Consider the following 16,201-nt stretch of genomic DNA (forward strand, 5'->3'; position numbering starts at 1 on the left):
AGACGGCTAATCCAAGTTATTTATGACCTATGATAACGTCGACTAGCTGCTGATAAATAAAAAGAAATATTGTTTCAGTTTGTTAATGAACTGAAAATTCGAATTCACGTGCATCCAGTGCAGTTAAGACTTAAATCACTGAATAATGAATTATATGTTGTCACAGAGACGTTTCTCATTGGCCGGTAAAAGTGCATCATGATTGCACTTTGTACGAGCCGTGTCGAACAAGTGCGAAGAAAGAAAAAATAACCACAAATTGTTTCTACAATTGGGCGAATAGGCGAAAGAAAGAAATTGCTTATTTAACGGTAAAACCGATGATTTTGCCTACTCGTGGGCGTCCCAGAATCCACAAAATTCCTAACGGTTGATCGTCAACGTGGGATTACCTCAACAGTCTAATAATAATACATCGTGTAACTACATAGAATGCAGTTAAATTAAAATTATACGCTATACAGAAATTAAACAAGGAATAACACTTGGTGACACAAAGTGTCGTGAGTTGCAAGAGTTTCACAGCAATGTCAAAATCCTACGACGAAACTGTCGGTACACGATCGATGCAACATTGTTTAACATGACTCCCAGTGATACACAAGAGGCTTCGAAGATTTTCATTTGATTGAAATAGAATCTGGATATGAGAGATATTACTTTCGCTCGAGGACAGTTATATCTGTTCGTCAGTATGCTCCATGGGTGCTGTTATTTCGTGAATCGCGAATGTTTGAACGAAATTCGGAGCGGATAACCTAAACAGTTTATTTATGCCTACTACTGTATATAAGTTTTGTTTTGTAGCTATTAAGGGACACCCCGAACATTCAAAATGTTGGAAGGACTCGTTGCGTGGGTGTTGAACAATTATCTCGGGAAATATGTTGAAAACTTGAATACAGATCAACTTAGCATAGCTTTATTGTCGGGTAAGGTTATAATTCTTGGCCTGGGAATAGACCACCCTGGTTGATGTCGATTATCAGTTGATAATCGACGACACTTTATTGACAATTAAATAAATGGTAATGTGGCTATTTAGATGCGTATGAACTTTGCAGGAGAGGTGGAATTAGAGAATCTTCCCTTGAAGAAGGAAGCTTTAAGGCACATCGGGCTACCGATTGAGATAAAAGCTGGTTTTATAGGGAAGGTCAGGGTGCAGGTGCCTGTTCGTCAGATCAGAACAGCATCCTGGGTTATAGTCATAGAGCAACTGTACTTAGTGGCTGGACCAATAAGTTTGAATGAGGTAGGTGCATTAGGATTTAGAGTACATGATACTCAAACTTCAGTACTTAAATGTTCACTGAATTAAGATTACTTCGGTTTTTATTCGATTTAAGTTCGAATGCTCGACGAATTTTTTATGTTCGGGTAACGAGAGTTCGAATTAAAATTTACAGTTCGATAACGAGGCCGAAGAACACGCAATTTTAGAGTACAAACTGAGTCGGTTGGATTCGTTGGAAGCAAGATGGAGGGCGGACACAGACTCCCGCGATCCCGGTTACTATGCCACCAGTTACAGTTCTTGGGTGAATTATGGAACGTCGTTGATGACAAGTATCATCGAGAACTTACAATTTCACATTAAAGATGTACATATAAGATACGAGGATGGGGTGACGTTGTCGAATGGTAATGACCCTGTTTCGATCTGTCCGAACTTACGCGATCGGTAAAATGGTTTTCGTTCGAAGGTGGCGGGATTGCACTCGGTATAACGATAGGATCGCTAACTGCACAAAGTTGCGATGCCAGTTGGATACCTGGATCCACTTCGTGGAACCTGACAGACGCCTCCTTGAAGCTGATGGAGCTCGACAGGCTCGCTGTTTATTGGAATCAATTGAAAACAGACGAGTTTTTCGGGTCCCTCAATCTCGGTGATTTAGCTGTATATATTTACTTTTCTACGAATTGTCTAACCGATGAATCGATGAATCGATCAATGGTCTTTTGAGTAATATTTTTCCGCCCGGCAGATTGCTATGAGCGAGTCGAAGAACGTAGCGAAAAAGTACATATTGTCGCCCGTTAATGCAAAAGCGTATATTAAAAGGGACAGATCAGAACGACCACTGAGATCCACAAACAAGCCAAGAATAGTGGTAGATCTTCATCTAGATGAAGTGCCATTATGCCTCACAGATGTATGTATTCGAATTCGAGTTCCTATGGCCTCGAAGTACGAAGAATGACTCTCGTTTTAGGTACAATATAACCAGGCAGTGAAATGCATAAGGGGTCTGAAAGACATAGAGCGTCAGAAACAGCAAAGACGTTGTCGTCCATCGGTTAGTGTATCTACAGCGCCTAAGGAATGGTGGAAGTACGCTGCGCGCTGCCATCTTGGCAAAGAAGCTCTCAAACCTAAGCCAACTTGGGAGGACATGCTTTGCAGAGGGAAAGAGAATATTTTATACGTCGACAGCTATACTAAGTTGTTAGGTAATCGTCTGAAAATGATACAGTACTCCGAGAAACTATAGTTACGAATTATTTTCGTGGAGTAGCATACAAGTCCCTTCTTTTAGAGCGTATTTTTTAAATTATTATTATTCTCCAGGAACGCCAACGAGTATTTTACCGATGGATATAAAGCAAATCAAGGAGAAAGTGGAGCAAGAGCGCAATTTCGACGAGCTTAGAGTGCTGCGGGAGATAGCAATGTACAGGGTCAAGCCGCCGAAGCCTGCTCCGAACGTGAACGAAAACGTGCCTCAAGGTCGTGGCATGCTGGAGCAGTGGTTTCCGCAATGGTGGGGTTGGTACTCGAAGGCACCTAACACAAACACCCAAGCCACGTCCTCTACCTTTGATGGGGAGCTTTTGGATGTGCTAGCAGACACTATAGACGACGACACCCTCCTCCGCCGCGACATGATATTCGGCCAGTTTAATTTTACACTGTCCAAGGGAGCAATATCCCTCTGTACAGTCAAGGCCGAACAAGCGAAGACTGTGATAGAGTTGCAATTCGAACGGGTAAACCTGAGCTACGAGTCCAGGCCTAGATCAGGGTCTCACAAGTTCACAATCAGTTTGGGGGCTCTGTACTTGCACGATTATCTCACGGAGAACTCGACTTTCCCTATTCTTGTACAGCCCCAGGTGGTGTCCACCATAGTCTCCCGTGCGCGTAGCTCCTCAGAGAAACTGACCAATCAATTGCCACAGCATCTATTCGAGATGACTTATGAGAAACGTCCACTTCATATAACCGCCGATCACTCGTTGCACGTGAATTCGAAGTCGTTGGACGTGGTGTACAATCCCGCTGTGATTTCTTGGCTCATCGACTTCATGTGCGAGCCTCACAGGTCCTCCACCACGCAAAGGATACAGGCGATGAAGCGCAGAACGCACAGGCAGCTGATCAAGAACTGGGAGCAGATTCTGGAGGGCGACTTTGTCTATCGGTCATCTTGGGACTTGCAGTTTAATATATCTGCACCCCAGATCCTGCTGGTGGAGAATTTCACAGATTCAAATGCTGCGGTTGTGGTTGTTGACTTTGGCAAGCTTCACTTGACGAATAGTGTTCAAAACGATGAGGTCGTCATCAAGCCAGGCTCGGGGACCAACAGCGACGATGAGGACGAGAGATTCGAGACACCTTGTTCTACACCACCTGGTAGCCAGGAGAACGGCTCCGTCCAGGATTTTCAAACTATATCAGAGACAGCTTTGCACCAAAAGTTGTACGACCATTACTCTATCAACCTAGTCGATCTGCAGATCTTAGTGGGTAAGGTGAAGGACAACTGGAAACATGGCCGCACTAGAGGCATGTCGAGTCTGCACGTCCTAGAGCGTTTCAACATATCCCTGCAGATCGAGAGACGTGTGTTCAACACATCAGACCCTAATTTTCCTTCCGTGACGGTGTCCGGGAATCTGCCGAGATTAGTGGTGCACGTTAACGAACAGAAGGTAGAGGCGATTAGGCTGATGTACAATTTGCTTTCGAACTTCTCCAAATCAACAGGCATTGCGCAAACTGGCGTGATCAGTGAAGAACCTGAGAGTCCGAAGAAAGAGGAGTCAACAGACAAGTCTCTGAGTCACGCCGTGATGGTTCAGTTCATTATCGATCAGATGACTTTCGAGCTGCAGTCAAGAGGTCGCAGTGTCGCGGAGTTGCAGGTCTCCGGAGTTAGAGCAGCGTTCAGTAAAAGGACTGCGGATGTTTGTGTTTCTTTGTCTGTTCACGGTTTACTTTTGGTTGATGCACTTCAAGAATTTGGGCCTGACTTCGAGTTGTTAGTTGCCAGCCACAAACACGTCGGGATGGACAGTGTCTCCGGGAGTCTGAGGGACTCTGAACCCACCTCGCCAGTTTCTCCGGTGTCCCCTGGCTCCCCTGACCCTAACGTACCAAGACGCCTAACTTCTCCAATTGCTTTGACCAATGCTTTGTCCAATCTAGCGACTAGATCAAAGAACTTGCAATCCTCAAAGAATAACTCGTTCATCGAGTTAGACAAGACGGACTCCGAAGCTCTGATAGTCGTAGAACTGACCCTAGTGTACGACACCTTAGAGAACCTGAGGGTGGCTAACATACAGTTCAACAATCTGGATATAATCGCCAATCAGGAGACGATAGTAGAGCTGATGGGCTTTTTCAGGAGGATATTCCCGTCACAGAAGATGAGGCCGGGGCACATAGAGAGACAGGAGTCCATGTCGAGTCAAACTATAGACTCCAAAGTGTCCACTAGGACCGAGATAACTTTCGACTTCCATAGGTTAAACGTACTACTCTTGAGGGCGGTGATGCACGACAACCACCTGGTGGGTCAGAAGATCGCCACAGCAACAATGTGCGACGCCAGGATACAGGCTACCTTGGCAGTGAACGCTTCGATCTCTGGGTCCCTTGGGGGCCTACAGGTCCTGGACCAAACGCCAACTGGCAAGGTGCACCAGCGTATCATCAGCGTCGGAAGGGATCCCATCGCAGATCCCCTTCAGCAACCATTAGAGCACTTTACTAATCTGTCCAATCAGCCTGAAGCGTTGAGGTTCTCAGCAAATCGGTGTACCAACCAAAATGGGCAGCATCAGGATGGACCGGTGACGTTAATAGATCTGACGATTCGCGTAGGCAGCGTCTGGTATACTCATGCTCCACACCTTCTCTCTGAACTACGCTCATGTGCCGATGACTTCAAACAGTATTTGAAAAACCTAGCTCGCCAAATCAGCGCAGCAGCTACAGACATGGCAATCGGCTTGGTCAACGCGGAGGACTGGTCCATTCCGCCGCGTAGACGCTTACCAAGCCTCTCGGTAGACCTAGAACCCTCTGGCAGCGTGTCTTTGAAGCTGGACATTCTTTTGGACAGTCCTGTGCTGGTTATACCTCGATCATCCCACAGTTGCCAAGTCTTCGTTGCTCATCTCGGTACAATGTCCATGCAACACGAACCCCATCTTGACTCTATGGCGAAGCATAAGCTAACTTTAGAGGTGCGGGACATGAACATATACTCCCTTGAGGTGTCGCCGCAGGTCGGCAAAGGGCCCAACAATTTGCCTCAAAGGGCCGAAGAGATATATTCTTGCAAAGAGTCCGGGAAGCCAATTTTGCACGATACAGTATTGAAAGTAGTAGTTGAGATAGAGAATACATTAGCACAAACACCTAGTTTCTTCCTGGACAATGAATTCTCCAATAACCCGGTGGTTCAGGTCCATGGGGTCGTGACCAAGCCGTTAAAGGTCTCTCTATCCAGAGGCCAATACGAACAACTGCTGGACACTATCAACAGGATGTTCTCGATGCCAGTGGCAGTGCCCGTCGTCCAAAAGTCTCACGTGACCAACAAATTGCCAAATTATTCCGACAAGCTGGTTGTATCCATGAAAGTCCTGTTTGAACTGCCTACGTTGAGCGTGGAGTTGAAGCAAGGCCTTCTGGAACAGCCACTAGTCGAGCTATCGATGAGAGACTTTGTGGCAAAGTACGAGAAGCTACAGAAAAACGAATCCACTATTCAAGTCGCCCTGCGATCGTTGCTCATGGAGGATTTGCTGTGTCCTGTTGGCTCCAGGCACAGGTGCATGATGCAGTCCTCTGCCCCAACACGTGCCAAGCTTCCTGCAGGTGTCTCCAAGTCTTGCCCAGATCTGGCGTTTATCCAACAATTCAGATGCGAGTTTGGACGGGGTAGCTTGCCCGATAGATTAGAAACTGACACTTTGTATGGTGCCATCCCTGACCATTGGCGTAGAAAGCCTGTCTCCTTAGTCGGCACCCCCAATACTCCACCTCCCTCACCTGGTGCAGCCACGAGCGAGGAGAATCTCGTGTTGATGAGCATCACTATAACTGAACCAGACCCTGATCAGGAAGAAAAAGACCAGTTTCAACAGAAAAACATAACCGTGGACTTCAACTGTCTGGACCTCGTGATCAGCGTGGAGTCCTGGATGGTGGTCTTCGACTTTTTCGGATTCGCGGGACCATCCGTAATAAACTCCAAGCTTACCATGCAAACATCCATCGACGTGGATCAGCTGGACAAGGCAGACAGCTTCCCCATACGATCGGAAACTGAGATAGAAGTCAGGTCTCTGACGTTGGTGCTGATACAAACTGAAAGGGAGATTGCCAAAGCGAACGTATCCAATGCCAACATGCACATTCTGAAGGTGAATGGGAAGACGATGGTGTCCGGATCCTTGGGGTCCATGTCGCTGCTAGACCTCACGCCTCACGGGAGATTCTATAGAGAGAGGTTCCTCTCTTCTGGTAGAAAAGCTTTGAACTTTCAGTATTCCAGCTACATGGACTCGGAAAAGCGACCTTACGATGCTCAATTGAAGTTAGAAATGTCCGCCGTTCACTATGTACACACCCAGAGATTCGTGGCGGAGCTGCAGGCGTTCTTCGCGCACTTCTCTCAGCTGTGGACCATCATGGCGAACCTGAAAGCTGGATTAGGAGCTGTCATAGACACCAGCAAGCGAAGCATGAGACTGTCCTTGGAGCTTCATGCAGGAGCTCCTGTCATTTTGCTGCCGGTCAGCTCCAGGTCCGATGAACTGATACTGTTGGATTTAGGAGAACTCACTGCTCACAACAAGTTCGCGGCTTCCGAGGTCATAGACAAGTGTATGCTGGACATAATGCTGCTCGAGCTGGTCAACATGGACGTTTACGCTGCCAAAAGGATGTCCTGCGACGACCAAAGCGAGAACATGGACAGCTTGGTTGTAGGCGGTTTCCTAATCAAGAAATTGGGCTCATCGTTGCTCACAGAGATGTGCCACTTGAAACTGAGGATAGAAAGGAACCTAGATACTTATATTAGCAGAGATATACCTGATTTAAGTATACATGGGACTCTGTCGACGATGGACTGTGCTTTGGACCCTGCTCAATATATGCTGATCCGAGGACTCTTGTCGTACAACATCGGGGAGAATTTGGAGGACTTGAGACAGTTCATGCAGGATCTGGACCAGACAGTCAAATACTCCATGGTTAGCGTGGATAATCGTGAGAAGATCTGGAAGAAGTCCTGCATCACGCTGGAGCTGGTGAACGTGACCGTGAAGCTACACCCTAATCACAACATTGCTGCTCTAGCCTGCATCAATTTTATAAAATCTCGGCTGACCTTGGATTCCTTGAGCGACGGATCGCAGGACATAGATTTAGTGTCTCAAGAAATCTTGATCACGGACACACGATTCCAGGATGAGCCTTCGAGTATGCAGTCGAACGTGTTCACAGGGATTCTTCAGCCTCTGAGGAACGCCAACAACGAGAACCGTGTGCAGGCTGAAGTGCATCACAGGAGACGCAAAGCGAACGCAGCGACCACCATTTTGGTACACAGCATGCGGCTGACGGCCATCTTGGATTGGTGGGAAACCGTGAAGGACTTCCTGATATTGAACTCTCCGGAACCTGCGCCCATCATCGGCATGGCACAGTTTTACGCGGAGAACAATCAGGAAAATGATAATAACGCTTCGTCTACCATACCTCTGGAACTGAAGATCAATATCACGGATTCAGAGCTGGTGATTGTGGAGGACACGTCGGTGTCTGACACAAACGCTGTCATCCTGAAGAGCACAGCAGTTTTATCATACAGATCTGCGCCGCAAGAAGGAGAGAAGCCTTTGTCCTGTAACCTGTCTCATTGTGAACTGTTCTCTTGCATTCCTGGTCTAGAAGAGGAAACCGCCTTGTCAATCATTGACCCAGTGGGGGCCAGCCTGGACCTGACGCAGGACAAGTGTCTTGAGATACAGTTGCAGCCATTATGTGTCAGGCTCAGCTACCATGATGTAACGATGTTCTCCAGAATGCTCAGTTCCCTACCAAAACAGACGCTAGTAGCCAAGCAACGCTCGAATGAGGTGTTGACGCCCACGGAGAAGCAAGTGCAGAAGTTGGCAGGGCTAGGATTTGCGGACACAGACTGCAGAGAAGCCCTGGATCTCTGCAATGGCCAGCTGGACGATGCAGCCTTGTGGCTGACACAGAACGCGATGCCTAATTCCGACGGGAGCACGAAACAAGAGTTTATTTTTCATACTATTGAGTTACAGATTTCCTGCGCTAGGATCTGCATTATAGACGATTGTAGGGACGCCGATGTCCCTCTTCTGGAGATAACCTTATCGGATTTCAGCCTGAGGCAGGTTTGCCAAGGGCCTGGTTTAGTGTCCTCTATGTCCAGCATCGATTACTATAACAGAGTCCTCAGCGGATGGGAGCCGTTTGTGGAACCTTGGCAGGCTACTGTACAGTGGGAGCAGACTTTGACCAACTCCCTCAACTCGAAGAGGCTACAGATGTCCGTGGACTCTCAGAACTCTGTAGACGTTAATGTGACCTCGACGTTGATTGAGCTGATAGAGCTGGTTAAGAACAACTGGATGCAGGACTTCTACTCGACCTCGCTTAAGGACGTCAACCCGAACAAGCCGGTAGGGAATGGGCAAGCCTACCGACGCAGGCTGCCCTTCATTCCCTTCGCTTTGAAGAACGAGACAGGCTGTAATCTATGGTTCAAGACCATCATTGCAACCACAAACGACACCAAGGACGTGGGACCGAATTTCAAACAGAAAAATGTGTTCCAAAAGGACGACACTTGGATCGAAGTCGTTCCAGGAGGCACTGTGCCATTTACGTTCGAAGGGAGAGGGAAATTGAGGCATCATGCGACGCATAGCGTTAGGAGACATCAGATCACAGTGCTCGTAGAAGGGTGGACAGCTGTGGAGCCTGTGACTGTTGATCGCGTCGGCATATATTTCAGGCACGCCTACGATAGCAGTACTAATTTACAGGTGAGTGAACGTTTGCCAGAAGAATCCTGTCTGTATATTAATTACCATGGTCACTTTCAGGTGCTAGTACCTAAAGCTAGAATAGTATTTGCTGTTGAGTTAGAGGGGTCAGCTCGGAAGCTAGTAACAGTTAGATCAGCATTGCAGATATCGAATAAGTTAGCGCACACGGTAGAGATCAAGATGGAGAAATCGTTGCATCAGTTTGAATGTACGTCTGCATAATTTTCTAAAATCGGAATCATGTATTAAGAGCTGTTTTCTTTCAGACTTATCTTTGATCACACCAATCACCGATAGAATTTTCCAAGTACCAGCACAGTCCACCATATCGGTGCCGTTGACGCACACCGGTGTGCAGGTGTGTCTGAAACCTATAAACGTGAACAACTTGTTCCAATATTGCACGGAAACGATAGACTGGACGACAGTAAGGAAACCACTGGAAGTTATAGAAAATCGTATTACATGTAGAGCTAATCATAATAATATATTTAGGTAGGTATACCGTTGACGTTGAGGTGGAATGATTTACTGCATTTGTAAATTCATTTGTTCTTGCAGGATGTGTGTGGCTGTTATGCGTAACAATTATCCGCCAGACATTGGTCATATGCTGCCAGCACACACTATAACTATCATGGCACCAATCACGCTAAACAATTTATTGCCGCACGAGATTTTGTTCAAAGTTGGTGCAGAAAGTAACAGAATAGCAGCTGGTAGCAGTGCTGATCTGCACGCAGTGAACATTGAAGAGCAATTAGAGATTACGATACAGATTGATGGTTACCCTGGATCAGGAACGGTGGGAAATTTGTCTCTGGTATTAAGGTAATATGAAAATATTAATAATTCAAGGAGAATATGTTTTTCATAGATGCTACTGCCACCGAACGCTAACTCCTTCACTGCTCGCCTCAAGCTAGCCGACTTCTCCGGCAGAATACTCTTTTTATACGCAGCTATCAATGTAGAGAAAGGTTCTGCAATACAAATTAGCATAACTTCGCCGTATTGGATCCTAAACAAGACTGGCCTGCCCCTAGTGTTCAGGCAAGAAGGGGTTGGCGTCGAGGCAGCTGGACAATTTGAGGAGCACGAGAAAGCCAGGATGGTGGCGCCACTGCTGTTCTCCTTCAGCGATGAAGAAGCTAGCAGGACATTGTCAGTTAGGGTTGGCACCTCGGTGCACCCTCACGGTATACCCCAGTGGTCCCAGCACTTTCATCTGCAGCCTGGGATACAGGTTTGTTCACACCATCAACCATCACGAGACGGTGCGTGATCTTGAATCTTCCAGGTGCACAGGCTTAGGATATCCTTGCGCGATGGCCGACCGGATATAGTTTACTTAATCAGTGTCGCTACGAGGACTGCAAGAGGAAAGTACAGAGCCACGACAGTGGTCACATTGTCACCTAGATACCAGTTGCATAATAAGTCGAGCTTCACGCTGGAATTGGCACAAAAATGTTTCACTACGACCATTGTAGGTCGATTCCTCAACTTTCGGTTGCTGTTTGCGCAGCTTGAGACTATAGCTCTTTCTCTTTCAGAGTCATCCAGACGCTCAAGCAACCTACATCAGAACTATGCCCGATTGTCATATGCCCTTTCATTGGCCAAGACTCGACAAAGACTTATTGCTATGCGTCCGGATCATAGACGTCAAGGACTGCATGTGGTCTGGTGGCATTAGGTTGGACGACAACTACTCCTTGACGATTAATATTAGAGATGCAGCCGGAAGGATGCATTTCCTCCGAGTGGACGTGGTGTTGCAAGAGAGCACGTATTTCATAGTGTTCACCGATGCGGACACCATGCCGCCGCCCATTAGGGTGGATAACTTCTCGGAGGTTCCTTTGGTGGTTAATCAGGTGATTAACGATAATGAATACGCTTCTCACGAATGCATTCCGACGTGATTCCTAGGTCTCATTCGCTAAGCCATCTGATCGAATTAATTAGAAATTATTTTCAAGAGTCTTCTTATAGGTCACCGTGCACGACAATCTACAATGGACTGTGCGACCCCATTCGTCAGTTCCATACGCATTGGATGAACCAATACAATCCGCGGGTTTGGTGTTGACCGCACCAGGAGGCGTGACCGCCACCTACGACTTGAACATTCTCGCTGAAGGGAGGGGGTTGACTTACGAGAATTTTATTTACATTGCTTTCGCTGGTAATTTTTACTTAATTAGTACACAATGTGGCTCAGCAGCGAATGGTTATAACTATTATGGCTGTTAACACTAGGGACTTTTAAATCTGACTGTGACCTGGGATCAGGAGAGTGTGGGTTGGATCCATTGGACGTGGAGACCCAAAGATTGGTTCTAGAAGCTGGTCCTGGAGGCTGGGTGGCCTTGAGGAGAAAGCAATATGGCGCCAGGTCGCAGTTATGGAGGATGACCGGCGATGGCCAGATACAACACGAAGGTTTGTTCTAATTTTCGGTTTCTAGTGTATTGCGTTATTATCTTAATTTGATGGTGTATGATTCAGGGTCCAGTCCACCTAGAGACAAACACTCAAAGACACCTGAGACAGTGTTAGTGCTGGACATAGCAGGCACTGCACCACAACCATTTACCTACTGTGCGCTGGCCTTGAGGAAACCAGATTCCAGAAGAAGATCTACGCAGACCTGGCGGTTCACTGACGATGGAAGGCTGTGCTGCGCGCACAAAAATATGTGTGTTCAATCGAAAGACGGATTTATGGGACTACACGAAGGTTTGACATATAAGAACTACTCTCTCCTAGACACATTTTCTTAGTGGAGCTTACTCTTACCCCTTTGTCATCACATTTACATATAAATCTTTCGTTCATGTTCATCGCCATTTGGTTTGGCACCGTTTGATCAAGCTTTCGTGTGTCTTTGTTTCATTACCGAGCATTATTACTGCCAAGCAGATTCATTTTCGTTGAGAATACATTGTTGCAAAGGCAACCATTCCAGGATTATGATTTTACGTCCCGTTTTACCTGAGAAAGTATAATTATCCTTCTACTTGATTGGTGAGGTCTACATTGATAACGAATGTTGCAGGCGGCAGTGTCGCCCGTTGGCAAATGTGTACGTATAGTTTCGGGGTACACTCAGAGTACCGTCAATTTATGTATTATTATATTCAGCTTCAAACTCTGGCTTGCTTCTTTTTTTATTTCATTAGCGCTACGCGCACTCATTGCTGTTGTCTCTATGCATGAACGATATTTTCTGGAATATCTGGTTTTTCCTCCGTAACGTCGCGCGGTTTAGGGGTGAGATGCTTGGGAGTAGTAGCAGCGTTTCTATGCTAGTTCTCGTTAACCGTGAAACGAGTGTTTGGGATAGAGACGAGACACTATGGAGGGAAAGCTATATTTTTAACACTTTGATGTCTTTTAACTGAGCCACCTAACACCTCTGATTAATTGCTATGCACCTAATTCAGAGTTCGTTATTATATTTTTAGGGAGTGAAGCAGTGTTGGGCCCACAAACGCACAGCAGCCCTCCGCCGATCGAGCAGCGCGTTGGAAGGCAAAAATTGCGCCCAGGATCTGGTTTCTTGTCCATCAGAGTAACGACTGATGGACCAACGAGGGTGTTGCAAGTACTGGACATCAAGGAAAGGGTACGCAAAGTCCTTCAGTCTTGGAACGCCGATAAACTCCAGCTATAAATTGTCAAATAAATAAATTGTTTGCAGAAGAAGACCTTCGCTTTGTTAGAAGAACGCGACTGGTCTCACATCGCCGTCAGCCACCGGCCAACTCAGATAAACACAGACGCCGAGAGCCTAAACTCCAAAGAGTTGGAACTGAAGGTGAATCTAACAGCTGGAATAGGACTGTCAATCGTCTCTAGAAGACCAGTTGAAGAGCTGCTGTTTGCCCGGCTGGCTGCCATCACCTTGGAGCTTGTGCAAACTCCCGCAAACACCACCCTGGACTTGAGCATAGAAGATATCCAAATAGACAATCAGCTGTTCGAAGCACAATGTACCTCTGTCCTGTACGTCACTCGAGCAGCGCGTATAGATAGCGAACACCGTCCAGCGATCCACGTGGTCGCCGAGAAGCTGAAGTCCAAGAACCAGAATGCTGAGATCTACAAGCACGTGATCGTCAGCATCAAGCCTCTCTGTATCCACCTAGAAGAGAAGCTGATTCTGAAGTTGGCTGCCTTCATAGGGGCAGGACGGTCCGAACTAGAGGTACCAGTGGACGAGAACGACTTCAAGGCCCAGAGATTCATCTCCGAGGTCTCCGCAGCTCATGCAAAACGGTACTACTTCGGTGCGTTAAAGATCGTCCCTAGCCAGGTGAAACTCAGCGTGCTGACTACTACAAAGCTGCCGCGTCACCTCCAAGCGATCAAAAGACAGTTGGGCCTGACCTTGATCAAGTTCGAGGACGCTACCATCGAGCTGGAGCCCTTCATCAAGAGACATCCGTTTGAGAGCTCCCAGTTTTTGGTACATTCCATTGTAAAGCACTACAAAGACGACTTGAAGTGGCAGGCTGCGGTGATACTAGGTTCTGTAGACTTCCTTGGCAATCCTCTTGGCTTCGTCAACGACGTCACGGAGGGAGTCTCCGGTCTGATCTACGAGGGGAGCGTAAAAACCCTGGTGAAGAACGTGACCCATGGCATCTCCAACTCGGCTGCTAAGGTCACCGAGTCCTTGTCCGACGGATTGGGTCGAGTCATCATGGATGAAAGACACGAAGAAGCTAGACAGAGGATCAGAGCTAATACTGCTGGCAGCAGTGACCATCTGGTAGCAGGATTAAAGGGCTTTGGATTTGGATTGTTAGGAGGTGTAACTAGCATCTTCAAGCAGACATATGATGGTGCTGCTAATGAAGGATTTCCGGTATGTGTGAACAATTATATCCTAACGAAGGTGTAGTTGAACAATGATAAATGTTCGCAGGGCTTCTTCGCTGGCTTTGGCAAAGGGGTCGTCGGAACCATCACGAAGCCAGTCGTGGGGGTGTTGGACCTTGCGACGGAGACTGCCACTGCTGTACGAGAAACCAGTAGGAGGTAAAGGCATCGTGCAAGACGTTATTATTGGGTGACTTCTATAACCCTGATTCTTGGTGTTCCCAGTGCTCACCGTACGATACCAACAAGGGACAGGCCTCCTCGTGTGTCAAGTGGTCCAGCAGGTCTGCTACCACCCTACAATCGCCAGCAGGCAGAGGGACAGGAGTTCCTCTACATCATAAACGACCATGATCACTCGGAACTGTTCGTCTCATACGAGTGTCTCCGTAGTGGAACGGAGAACTTGAGGGTATTGGTCTCCAACGAGAGGGTTCGCGTCATTTCCGGCGGAACTAAGGGAGTAGTGACCGAAGTTAGCTTGGTGGACCTGTTGTACTGTCAACCAACGCAGAAAGTTGAAAACAACGGCACAACGTTGCACTACATAGAACTCATATCCAGATCAGACTCGACGATAACCACCAACGTCGATGGTCCTGAGCTTTTGAGGAGACCAAAAGTACGGTGTGACAATGAGGACGTTGCTAAACGGGTAGGTAGACGCCGATTTTCTTTTGATCCAACGCGCTGTCCTTGACTGTCGAAATTTTTGGAAGGATAGCTACTGAGATTGAACATTGTTGTTCCAGGTATCGCAACAAATCAACTATGCTAAGGGGATGCACGAGGAACGCAATCTGACTCTGTCCTCGTCTGATAACATGCTCGACGACGTTCAGTACTACAAGTAATAGCGGACGTCGTACCCGCGTGCTGCTGTTCATGTATATTTCGCATACTAGTCAGGGCTTTGGTTCTCTCTTTATTATTTCTCTATTCTTATCTCTCTTTTACGTTTTGTAACAGTGCACATAATGATGCCTTACTACGCTTAAAACTATGTTGACAAGACTGATGCAAGGCACCATCGATGCTGTGGTGACGTGTGAAACTTTTTGCAGCGTAATTGAGAAGAGAGGGCGCGAGAACGTTCCATTGTCGCACAGGTAGCACACGTTATACTTTTGATACTACGATAGCAGGATAGAGAGGATAAGTGATCCCTTCGAAGAGTGCAAGAGATTTTTTTTAAATTAATTCCGCGTGTCTACACGTACGCACTTGTATTTTTGTCACGTGTGCGCGTATATGCGTGTGTGTGTCTGTGTGTGTGTGCGCATAATACATAAGTACAATTTGTAAAATATAGATGATTAAGGTACACGTATCCATTAAAATAATCTACTTAAGGCGATGCTGCATAATAAGAGAATTAACGAGAAACCAAAGTTTTTATATAGGATAGCTATTTATTTTCTAATTAACATGTTCGATATTTTGCATACTTTCGGTTCAAACAGATCGTATTTTTTAACGGTGATAAGGGTAGCTGGACAACGCCACTAACGAACGTATTAAAACTGTACATTCTATTTCTAACCGTGCGTGTAAATCTACTTAATAGACACTTGTACAAACACGTTAATAGAAACGATCGGAACAGCATTAATACTTGTTATAAGTTTAATGCATTGTACAGCTTAAGCGTAGGATGGCCAGTGGGAAAAGTGTTTGTCCACCGCAGCAACGAAACTTCAACGATCTTAACGTTGCATTGATAACGGCGAGCAAACATTTTTCCCACCCCCTGTGTTATATATTTCTAAATAAGATTGCACTGAATAGAAACCGGTGAACGATATCGCGTATAAAATAGTAAGCATGTTGACGAAGTGTATAATGATCTATTATTGTATACAACGATTGTCTAGATTTGTTACATCCCGACCATTTTCACACTGTCAATATAATTTAATAAAGAAATCCTTCTATTTTGTTCGATAGACGAGTGTATTCGTTTTCTTTTCTATAT

The 16,201-nt window shown here is 46.4% G+C and overlaps 1 protein-coding gene across 3 annotated transcripts; it reads left to right on the plus strand.

The window, feature by feature from the left end:
- Nucleotides 1-77: 77 nt before the first annotated feature.
- Nucleotides 78-16,172, plus strand: Vps13D (vacuolar protein sorting 13D). 3 transcript variants are annotated; one of them, XM_033471592.2, is made up of 22 exons: nt 78-932; nt 1,065-1,255; nt 1,410-1,644; nt 1,707-1,903; nt 1,992-2,159; nt 2,220-2,457; nt 2,576-9,330; nt 9,391-9,541; nt 9,600-9,828; nt 9,895-10,138; nt 10,211-10,579; nt 10,634-10,822; nt 10,890-11,213; nt 11,332-11,524; nt 11,599-11,781; nt 11,848-12,078; nt 12,398-12,424; nt 12,807-12,967; nt 13,043-14,212; nt 14,273-14,385; nt 14,452-14,881; nt 14,979-16,172. In XM_033471592.2, exons 1-22 carry the CDS (start codon nt 836-838, stop codon nt 15,078-15,080), a joined length of 11,997 nt encoding a protein of 3,998 aa, XP_033327483.2. In that variant the 5' UTR covers nt 78-835; the 3' UTR covers nt 15,081-16,172. The 3 variants fall into 3 exon arrangements, with proteins under 3 accessions (XP_033327483.2, XP_033327482.2, XP_033327484.2); XM_033471591.2 differs by having other exon boundaries at nt 2,576-9,541; XM_033471593.2 differs by lacking the exon at nt 12,398-12,424.
- Nucleotides 16,173-16,201: the final 29 nt, after the last annotated feature.

The sequence above is a fragment of the Megalopta genalis genome, chromosome 5 (assembly GCF_051020955.1).
Source record: "Megalopta genalis isolate 19385.01 chromosome 5, iyMegGena1_principal, whole genome shotgun sequence".
NCBI classification, from domain to species: Eukaryota; Metazoa; Arthropoda; class Insecta; order Hymenoptera; family Halictidae; genus Megalopta; species Megalopta genalis.

What these genes read in the sequence shown, in the direction of transcription:
- Vps13D (XM_033471591.2), top strand. Translation starts at nt 836, where the DNA reads ATGTTGGAAGGACTCGTTGCGTGGGTGTTGAACAATTATCTCGGGAAA. An exon ending in CAGCTATACTAAGTTGTTAG is followed by an intron (nt 2,458 to 2,575) that starts GTAATCGTCTGA and finishes ATTATTCTCCAG; the next exon opens with GAACGCCAACGAGTATTTTA. An exon ending in AATGTTTCACTACGACCATT is followed by an intron (nt 10,823 to 10,889) that starts GTAGGTCGATTC and finishes TTTCTCTTTCAG; the next exon opens with AGTCATCCAGACGCTCAAGC.